Consider the following 11,642-nt stretch of genomic DNA (forward strand, 5'->3'; position numbering starts at 1 on the left):
CGTTGGAAACATTGATCTGGTTCTTCGGTCCGGTTCTAACACTAAGGTTCCTTTTTGTGTTATATTTTCTACATTGATCCGGTTCTTCAGACCAGGATTGTTTACTTTTGTCAGATGGTTCACAGTTGAGCCGGTTCTAACTCTGAGGTTCTGTTTCTGTTGTATGGATTTGATCAGGTTCTAGTTTTTGTTAGATAGTCCCGACTGGCGTCTTGGTCCAGTAGAACCCTCCCTCTCCTCAGCGCCGGTTCTTCAGGTTTAACATTTAAATGAGGAGGTGGTTCCTTGCTTCAGGGTGTTGGCGTCACAGATTTAGTTTTGCTCTGGGTAATGATATTATATAAAGGAGAGCCGTGTGTGTGTGTGTGTGTGTGTGTGTGTGTGTGTGTGTGTGTGTGTGTGTGTGTGTGTGTGTGTGTGTGTGTGTGTGTGTGTGTGTGTGTGTGTGTGTGTGTGTTCGACCTTCAGGTCATTCACTGATCGCCTGATGGACAAACACTCCTCATGTTGTCATATTTAAACACACACACACACACACACACACACACACACACACACACACACACACACCACACACACACACACACCACACCTTGCTCCTGCAGTCTGGTCAGCAGGCCTGCAGCTCTGATCAGGTCCGGCCCGCGCTCCACTCCGGCACGAGGCTGACAGACAGAGACAAATACATCCATCTGATGAACTAAGAACATTTACTCAAGTACTGTACTTAAGTACAATGTTGAGGTACTTGTACTTTACTTGAGTATTTCCATTTTTTGTTACTTTGTACTACTACTCCACTACAGTTCAGAGGTACATGGTGTACTTCTACTCCTCTACAGTTCAGAGGTACATGGTGTAACTTTTTCTCCACTCCATGTATTTAATCCCTTTAGTTACTTCACAGATGTGGATGAATGATGTGAAATATAATCAAGTGTTAAATCAGACTTTAGTTCCACCTGGAGTAAATCCACAAGCTACCCTGCAGTATACAAAGTCATTCAAACTAGCTGCACCTTACCAGCTTTGAGAACACTTTCATGATCAATCATTATAAAACATATCATATATATTATTCTGAAATGGACCAATCTGCACAATGACTACTTTTACTGTACTTTCACTATATTTTGATGAGAATACTTTTATACTTTTACTTGAGGAACATTTTGAATGCAGGACTTTTACTGTAACAGAGTATTCCTACACTCTGGTACTTCTACTTTTACTCAAGTACAAGATCTGAGTACTTCTACTTTTACTCAAGTACAAGATCTGAGTACTTCTACTTTTACTCAAGTACAAGACCTGAGTACTTCTACTTTTACTCAAGTACAAGATCTGAGTACTTCTACTTTTACTCAAGTACAAGTTCTGAGTACTTCTACTTTTACTCAAGTACAAGACCTGAGTACTTCTACTTTTACTGACTACTTCTCCCCCTGCAGTATTTCATATATCATAATGCAGAGTGTGTATTACATGTATGATTATTATGAACATGTTTAGTTCCCTGAGTCTCTCGCTGTGAACTCCAGATTCATCAAGTGGAGAAACAAACGGATCCAAACGGAACTTTATTTAAATGTAGTTGTTGTTTCTGACTCGCTCCTACATGATGACATGATGACAGGGTGATCTGTGATTGAAATGATCAGTAAAGATCTCACCTGCCCCCCGCTGAACGGAGCTCCTATCACCCCCACGGACCTGCTCGCGAGCTGCTGCAGCGTCCTCGCGCTCTTCATGCTGACTGACGGAGGCTCCGGAGAAATGCAGTGACGTCACCACCCTGTGACGTCAATCTTTTACATATTAAAGAATACGGGGTTTCGTAACAGATGCTGCATTAAGGAATACATAAATAACATGTGTTCATAAATACAAAAAGTAAAAATATATTATAAAACACAAGAAGTTGAACTGAAATATTGCACATCAAAACCATTACTTTGATTACAATATTAGCACTGGTTTATCATTAATAATAAATATATGTGTGTTAAATTGCAAAGTAAAATGAGTCTGGATTAAAGGAGGAGAGTTATTTTGTTAAAGCTCCCATGTCATGCTTTTCCGGTTATTACCCGTCCCCTTGTGTGTTATGAAGGTTTTAATGCATGTAAACGGTGTGCAGAATCAAAACCCTCAAAGTACACCCTGTAGCGAGTAAAACTCTAACACAGAAAATACCTCCCCAAAACGCCTCGTTGGAGATACGTCACTGCCCATTTGAGTCTTCCATTTAGTTCCGGGTACCGCCTGATGTCATGCGGTACCCGGAACGAAATGGACCAATCCCGAAGAGCTATGGCCACACCAGCAGCGGCGTGTTCCTCCTCCAGAGGTTCGAAGAACCGGCATTTCACAGACGAAAGCTTCCAAAAACATTGCCCAGTTTGAGGCCGGATATGCACAGCTTGTTTGGACCGTTTGGAGCAGGGGAAGATCTGGGTATACAACCTGTAAGTTTGCATTGTTATTTGTGTATTTATCAAACAAGACTGTTTAAATGTGTAAACTGTGTTGGACTGCTAAGCCATTGACACAGTGCTAACTGTGCTAACTAAGTTGCTAGAGTTTCCATATATCAACTCTAATATCAGCAGATGGCCTTGCATACATGTATCTCATAGCAGGAGAATGTCTGCATTCACACACAAAATACCTATTGACAGTATACTGCGGGTGATTTGCCGGTCAGTCGCGAAACGTAATTACATTATAGCTGGCGTAGCGATCTAACACACGGAGCTTGAGCTAGTTTTGGTCAGAAAAACATTTTTGTGATGCTACGTTGCTAGCGTTTAAATATATCAACTACAATGTCAGCAGATGGCCTTACATGTTTGTCATGGCAGGAGAATGTCTGCAGTCACACACACGGAATACTCATACAGTATACTCCGGTTACCGTACATTGTGACCGTACATATACTGCATGTAGCTAACGAGGCTAGCTGTATGCTAGCGCAAAACAATGTATTCATGCAAGTTACATTGTATAGGTAGCAGAATACCCCGTATACGATTGCAATATAAACACTTTATTTGCTAGCCTAATATGAACCACTAGCTTTTGTTCATCAGTAGTTTTATTACACTGCATTATAGTTGCCTTTCTCCAAGCTAACGTTCATTACGTGTTAGCTACCAAGGTAAACAAAGCTAGGTTAGCATATTAGCAGGCAAGCTGTTCATTACACAACTACTACTAACGAATCTAAAACAACTAAGTTTCTCTAATATTTTGTGATTTGCATTTGATTTCGTCCAGCCAGATCCTGGCGGACAATCCATGACGGGGAAGGGATTCTACTACTACTGAGGCCTCGTGCTAAAAGGCACCGCACCGCACCGGCTGTGCGCAGGCAAGAGGAGGAGGAATGGATGATATACCGTGTGTATATATGTATATTTATGTTCATTTTGTACATTTCTAAAAATAAAGTTTAATGGAAATACTTAGTAGGCCTATCCTTTCTTCCCTGAATTCATATATAGCAAACCATGATTTGATTTCTCATCAAACAGTAGTAGTTTATAACGGGTAAAAATAACTTACTCTTTGTTATGAGAGTAGCTCGTAGGCCACAACGGAAAGACAAGGAGACATACACGAGTTTACAAAACCACGGCACATTTATTGTGGTAAATGCAAAGATAGGTGGTTGAGAGGATCGCAGAGTTAGTCTTCCTGCAGCCGCTTTGGAGAGAGACTGGGGCCGTAGTGTCCGGAGGTGTCCGTGATCGTGCTGATTAGCTTCTTCAGCTCCACCCCATCGTAAGACAAAGGCCCTGGGGCCGTCACACTCTTCTATAACAACAGTTACAAATATATATGTATATAAAATATACCGCTGTACCGACGCCATGATAAGACTGATGTTACGCTGAGAGCAGCCGGGAAAAGCACTGACATGGGCGCAGCCTCTCTGGTGGTTGACTAATCAGAACGAGTGGCCGAGCTGACCAATCGGAGCACACTAGGCTCACAGGGAGGGGGGGGCAAGAGCTCCAACGAGTCGTTTAGTGGAGAAAGTGAATACTGCTGAATACACATGCTTGACAGAGATGCTGTATGCGAAACCAATGTGAGTTTGTAAAATTGCACAGTATAAATCTATTTTAGTATACCTCAACAATGTAATTATGATCAGTGGAAATGGCCATGACATGGGCCCTTTAAGGGCGGAAAGTCAAAGTCTGATTTCTCATGTCTTCATTGTTTCATAAAAAATATAAAACCAGTATTATTATATATGAAGTGTTTTACTCTCTTACACACTTAATTTATATTAAATAAGTTAACAGTAAATTGTTTTTTGATTCATGTGTCGATGTGCAGAAGGTTTTAAACATGGCAGAATTGATGCTAAAACAAACAAGCTAAGGGTTTATAAATAAAAAATAATGTATATCAATGTATTTCTCTTCTGGGAGTCGTGCGTTATATTTTTTTACAAGTATTGATTGATTGAACAAATGTATTTAAAGGCAGTACAAAAACATTCTCATAGAAACAGAGGGAGTGAATCATCTTAACGCATGATATGATTCACTGAGAACATGAAGGCGATACGCAGGGTTGGCAGCATGTCCTTTACCCCCGCCCCTCTACGGCGCCCACCAGAATCACCGAAGCAGAGACGCGCACCATCTCCCCCGTCTTCATCACCGTGCCCACGTCAACCACCTCCCCCCCCTTCAAGAAAGCATCTGCGGTCTCCAAAGCCTGATAAGGATGTGTGTGTACAAAACGCAGCAAACCCTAACTGATATGTGCTGGGTCCAGGCTCAAGGGCATATGGCACTCTCAACTCTTTCCAGGACATGCCGGGGCCCTGCCTGCCAGTAGCTTTGCCGATATCTGTGTTGATCGGTAATAGATTAAGAGCGGTAAATCAGCTTAGAAACAGGAAGTGCTCAAACGTTTGTGTGAGGTTATCAAATTTAGCAGTGATTCCATGTCGGCCACAGCTTGTTACAACACATCTGTCTGATAGTGTGTTTAACAAACTTAAACTAGCTTTATTAAATGTCAGGTCTTTGGCAGGAAAAACATTTTTAATCAATGATTTTATCACTGAGCACAATCTCGATTTTATGTTTTTAACGGAAACATGGATTGAACAAAATAACAGTGCAGCTGTTCTTATCGAATCAACCCCTCCCAACTTTAGTTTTATGAGTCAGGAAAGAATGCATAAGAAATGAGGTGGAGTTGCTATTTTGTTCAATGATTCCCTTCAATGCAGGAAGACATCTTATGGGGACTTTGCTTCTTTTGAATATGTGGCCCTTCAGCTGAAATGCTCCTCTCGAGCTCTGTTCCTAAATATCTATAGACCACCCAAATACTGTGCAAGCTTCTCTGATGACTTTACTGAACTGCTGTCTATAGTGTGTATTGACTTTGACCGTCTAGTCATTGTTGGTGATTTTAACATCCATGTTGACAACCCCCAGGACAGAGGGGCTAAAGAACTGTGTTCTTGATAACTATGGACTGACTCAGCATGTGACGGAGCCCACGCACAATAAGGGGCTCACTCTGGACTTAATTATCTCAAAGGGTCTGAATATCTCAAAGGTTGTGGTGACTGATGTTGCACTCTCTGATCATTCCTGTGTTTTCTTTGAGAGCTCTATTTCTGTTCACACAAATATTCAAAAAGAGGTAACCACAAAGCGATATTTAACTGAAAATACTAGGGAAATGTTTACTCAGAATTTTTCTTCCACACTTGCCCCTGCAACACACTCTCACTCCCTAAACGTCCAGGAGCGACGCTTGGTCAGGGTCCCGTGGAGTGCAGTTGGGACACGCCGAGGCTCCTTCAGCTTCATAAACGGACGCAAAGAGCTTTCAACTGATTGCAATGTATTCCCATCGGCGGCGGTATTTGACGCTCATGGAAGCACCGCATCGGTCCATGTCGGCGGCATTTAAAGGCAATGTGAGCGTCCATTCCCATTGGATAACGGAGGATTTTACACCCGGAAGTAAGTATTCTCCTTACTGTCGATTGATTTGACAGTGATATCTGCACTACTCATCAACTCAGAAACACCAGATTATCTTGTTAATTACACAACATTGATTGGTTTTAAATTGTGTGCAATGCTTTTGTATTTTCCCCTTTCGATTTGGAGAAACAAATATTTTTTCGGAGTTTAGGATGGCAGAAGACACTACACTACCCAGAATCCTCAGCTATCGTTTGGGACTACACCATGTGCTTTGTTTGACAAACCCCGAGATTAGTTCTCAAGCTTCTCTGATATCATTACCAAAACTACCGTCGACAGACTAACTAACCCCCCAGTGTCAGTAGCCTCTGAACTTCTATCTGCAATGAGTTTGCCTCCTTCTTCACTGACAACATTCAGAACATCAGACAAGCAGTCAGTGCCTCTGCATCAGGTACAGCAAATGTGTTGTCCCTGTGTCCACCTAATATCAATTCAAACACCATGACACAATTCCATCAGATTAATGGTAAAAACTTAGAGGACATTATTCAACTTCTGAAATCCTCCTCCTGCTGCCTTGATATTATACCAACAGGATTTTTCAAAGATGTTTTTCCTTGCATGGCCTCAGATCTACTTCATATAGTAAACACATCTCTTCACTCAGGTATTTTTCCAGAGGCCCTGAAAACTGCAGTCATTAAACCGCTCTTAAAAAAGAATAATCTAGATGCTTCAGTAATGAACAATTACAGGCCCATATCAAACCTGCCATTTCTAGGTAAAATCATTGAAAAAGTGAACACAGACAGTGGCAGAAACTTCAGTGTTAGTATTATTAGATCTCAGTGCTGCGTGTGACACTGTTGACCACAACATATTACTAGACCTAAAGGAAAACTGGGTGGGACTTTCGGCAACAGTTCTAAACTGGTTTGAGTCCTACTTAAAGGACAGAAAAAACTTTGTTTCTATAGGTAAATACACATCTGAGTTGACAAATATGACATGTGGGGTTCCTCAAGGCTCCATCTTGGGGCCTCTTCTCTTTAACATCTACATGCTACCACTGAGCATGAGGGAACAATGGAGCGTGAGATGGGCCAGCGGGAGCGGTACTGCAGTCGCTTTACCGCACTGTGTGAGGAAAAGAGAGCTGAGCCAGAAGGCAAAGCTCTCTGTCTACCGGGCCATTTCCGTTCCTACCCTCACCTATGGTCATGAAGGATGGGTCATGAAGGATGGGTCATGACCCAAAGAACCAGATCGCGGATACAAGCGGCCGAGATGGGTTTTCTCCGCAGGGTGGCTGGCGTCTTCCTTAGGGATAAGGTGAGGAGTTCAGTCATCAGGGAGGGACTCGGAGTTGAACCGCTCCTCCTTCGCGTCTAAAGGAGCCAGTTGAGGTGGTTCGGGCACCTAGTAAGGATGCCACCTGGGCGCCTCCCTATGGAGGTGTTCCAGGCACGTCCAGCTGGGAAGAGACGAGGGGTAGACCTAGGACCAGGTGGAGGATTATATCTCTTGGCTGGCCTGGGAGCGCCTTGGGATCCCCCAGTCAGAGCTGGTTGATGAGGGGAAAGGAACGTTTGGGGCTCTCTGCTGGAACTGATACCTCCACGACCCGACCACGGATAAGTGGGAGAAGATGGATGGATGGATGCTACCACTGGCTCAGATAATGAAAAACGACAAAATAAGTTACCATAGCTATGCGGATGACACCCAAATGTATGTAACCATTTCACCAGGAGACTATTCTCCAGTTAAAACACTGAGTAAGTGCATTGAACAAATCAATGACTGGATGTGTCAGAACTTTCTCCAATTAACAAAGACAAAACTGAGGTAATGGTTTTTGGAGCCAAGGCAGAACGTATAAAAGTTAGCGCTGAGCTTCAGTCTGCAATGTTCAAAACAACAGATAAAGCCAGAAATCTAGATGTAGTCATGGACTCTGACCTGAGTTTCAACAGTCACATTAAAACAGTTACTAAATCAGCCTACTATCACCTAAAGAACATATCTAGATTAAAAGACTAATGTCACAGCAGGATCTGGAAAAAACTAGTCCATGCTTTTATCTTAAGTAGACTGGACTACTGTAATGGTGTCTTTACAGGTCTCACTAACACATCTATTAGAAAGCTGCAGCTGATTCAGAACGCTGCTGCTCGAGTCCTCACTAACACTAAGAAAGTGGATCAGTCCAGTTCTGAAGTCTTTACAATGGTTCCTCACTAACACTAAGAAAGTGGATCAGTCCAGTTCTGAAGTCTTTACACTGGTTCCTCACTAACACTAAGAAAGTGGATCAGTCCAGTTCTGAAGTCTTTACACTGGTTCCTCACTAACACTAAGAAAGTGGATCAGTCCAGTTCTGAAGTCTTTACACTGTTCCTCACTAACACTAAGAAAGTGGATCAGTCCAGTTCTGAAGTCTTTACACTGGTTCCTCACTAACACTAAGAAAGTGGATCAGTCCTGTTCTGAAGTCTTACACTGGTTCCTCACTGACACTAAGAAAGTGGATCAGTCCAGTTCTGAAGTCTTTACACTGGTTCCTCACTAACACTAAGAAAGTGGATCAGTCCAGTTCTGAAGTCTTTACACTGGTTCCTCACTAACACTAAGAAAGTGGATCAGTCCAGTTCTGAAGTCTTTACACTGGTTCCTCACTAACACTAAGAAAGTGGATCAGTCCAGTTCTGAAGTCTTTACACTGGTCCTCACTAACACTAAGAAAGTGGATCAGTCCAGTTCTGAAGTCTTTACACTGGTTCCTCACTAACACTAAGAAAGTGGATCAGTCCAGCTCTGAGGTCTTTACACTGGTTCCTCACTAACACTAAGAAAGTGGATCAGTCCAGTTCTGATGTCTTTTTACACTGGTTCCTCACTAACACTAAGAAAGTGGATCAGTCCAGTTCTGAAGTCTTTACACTGGTTCCTCACTAACACTAAGAAAGTGGATCAGTCCAGTTCTGAAGTCTTTACACTGGTTCCTCACTGACACTAAGAAAGTGGATCAGTCCAAGTTCTGAAGTCTTTACACTGGTTCCTCACTGACACTAAGAAAGTGGATCAGTCCTGTTCTGAAGTCTTTACACTGGTTCCCTCACTAACACTAAGACAGTGGATCAGTCCTGTTCTGAAGTCTTTACACTGGTTCCTCACTAACACTAAGAAAGTGGATCAGTCCAGTTCTGCTGTCTTTACACTGGTTCCTCACTAACACTAAGAAAGTGGATCAGTCCAGTTCTGATGTCTTACACTGGTTCCTCACTAACACTAAGAAAGTGGATCAGTCCAGTTCTGAAGTCTTTACACTGGTTCCTCACTAACACTAAGAAAGTGGATCAGTCCAGTTCTGATGTCTTTACACTGGTTCCTCACTAACACTAAGAAGTGGATCAGTCCAGTTCTGAAGTCTTTACACTGGTTCCTCACTACACTAAGAAAGTGGATCAGTCCAGTTCTGATGTCTTTACACTGGTTCCTCACTGACACTAAGAAAGTGGATCAGTCCAGTTCTGAAGTCTTGACACTGGTTCCTCACTAACACTAAGAAAGTGGATCAGTCCAGTTCTGAGGTCTTTACACTGGTTCCCCACTAACACTAAGAAAGTGGATCAGTCCAGTTCTGAAGTCTTTACACTGGTTCCCCACTAACACTAAGAAAGTGGATCAGTCCAGTTCTGAAGTCTTTACACTGGTTCCCCACTGACACTAAGAAAGTGGATCAGTCCAGTTCTGAAGTCTTTACACTGGTTCCCCACTAACACTAAGAAAGTGGATCAGTCCAGTTCTGAAGTCTTTACACTGGTTCCTCACTAACACTAAGAAAGTGGATCAGTCCAGTTCTGATGTCTTTACACTGGTTCCTCACTAACACTAAGAAAGTGGATCAGTCCAGTTCTGAAGTCTTTACACTGGTTCCCCACTAACACTAAGAAAGTGGATCAGTCCTGTTCTGAAGTCTTTACACTGGTTCCCCACTAACACTAAGAAAGTGGATCAGTCCAGTTCTGAAGTCTTTACACTGGTTCCTCACTAACACTAAGAAAGTGGATCAGTCCAGTTCTGAAGTCTTGACACTGGTTCCTCACTGACACTAAGAAAGTGGATCACTCCAGTTCTGAAGTCTTTACACTGGTTCCTCACTAACACTAAGAAAGTGGATCAGTCCAGTTCTGAGGTCTTTACACTGGTTCCTCACTGACACTAAGAAAGAGGATCAGTCCAGTTCTGAGGTCTTTACACTGGTTCCTCACTAACACTAAGAAAGTGGATCAGTCCAGTTCTGAAGTCTTTACACTGGTTCCTCACTAACACTAAGAAAGTGGATCAGTCCAGTTCTGAAGTCTTTACACTGGTTCCTCACTAACACTAAGAAAGTGGATCAGTCCAGCTCTGAGGTCTTTACACTGGTTCCTCACTAACACTAAGAAAGTGGATCAGTCCAGTTCTGATGTCTTTTTACACTGGTTCCTCACTAACACTAAGAAAGTGGATCAGTCCAGTTCTGAAGTCTTTACACTGGTTCCTCACTAACACTAAGAAAGTGGATCAGTCCAGTTCTGAAGTCTTTACACTGGTTCCTCACTGACACTAAGAAAGTGGATCAGTCCTGTTCTGAAGTCTTTACACTGGTTCCTCACTAACACTAAGACAGTGGATCAGTCCTGTTCTGAAGTCTTTACACTGGTTCCTCACTAACACTAAGAAAGTGGATCAGTCCAGTTCTGATGTCTTTACACTGGTTCCTCACTAACACTAAGAAAGTGGATCAGTCCAGTTCTGAAGTCTTTACACTGGTTCCTCACTGACACTAAGAAAGTGGATCAGTCCTGTTCTGAAGTCTTTACACTGGTTCCTCACTAACACTAAGAAAGTGGATCAGTCCTGTTCTGAAGTCTTTACACTGGTTCCTCACTAACACTAAGAAAGTGGATCAGTCCAGTTCTGATGTCTTTACACTGGTTCCTCACTGACACTAAGAAAGTGGATCAGTCCTGTTCTGAAGTCTTTACACTGGTTCCTCACTAACACTAAGACAGTGGATCAGTCCTGTTCTGAAGTCTTTACACTGGTTCCTCACTAACACTAAGAAAGTGGATCAGTCCAGTTCTGAGGTCTTTACACTGGTTCCTCACTGACACTAAGAAAGTGGATCAGTCCAGTTCTGAAGTCTTGACACTGGTTCCTCACTAACACTAAGAAAGTGGATCAGTCCAGTTCTGAGGTCTTTACACTGGTTCCCCACTAACACTAAGAAAGTGGATCAGTCCAGTTCTGAAGTCTTTACACTGGTTCCCCACTAACACTAAGAAAGTGGATCAGTCCAGTTCTGAAGTCTTTACACTGGTTCCTCACTGACACTAAGAAAGTGGATCACTCCAGTTCTGAAGTCTTTACACTGGTTCCTCACTAACACTAAGAAAGTGGATCAGTCCAGTTCTGAGGTCTTTACACTGGTTCCTCACTAACACTAAGAAAGAGGATCAGTCCAGTTCTGAGGTCTTTACACTGGTTCCTCACTAACACTAAGAAGTCAGAGTCAGACCTAAACATGGAGAAGTTCAGTTATTATGCTCCAAACATCTGGAACAAACTCCCAGAAACCTGCCGGTCCGCTGCAACTCTGACTACTTTTAAATCCA

At 42.6% G+C, this 11,642-nt stretch overlaps 1 protein-coding gene across 1 annotated transcript in view; it reads right to left on the reverse strand.

Annotated features, from left to right (window-relative positions):
• The window catches only part of LOC117469450 (arginase-1-like), a gene marked incomplete at its 3' end in the record, with an annotated part of 3,872 nt that extends 2,112 nt beyond the window's left edge, over positions 1–1,760 (reverse strand). The window contains 2 exon segments of the mRNA XM_034113862.1: positions 593–665; positions 1,674–1,760. Of these exon segments, the coding sequence (XP_033969753.1) occupies positions 593–665; positions 1,674–1,751 (151 nt within the window).
• Between the last annotated feature and the right edge of the window lie 9,882 nt (positions 1,761–11,642).

This window comes from Trematomus bernacchii, unplaced genomic scaffold, assembly GCF_902827165.1.
Source record: "Trematomus bernacchii unplaced genomic scaffold, fTreBer1.1, whole genome shotgun sequence".
NCBI lineage: Eukaryota > Metazoa > Chordata > Actinopteri > Perciformes > Nototheniidae > Trematomus > Trematomus bernacchii.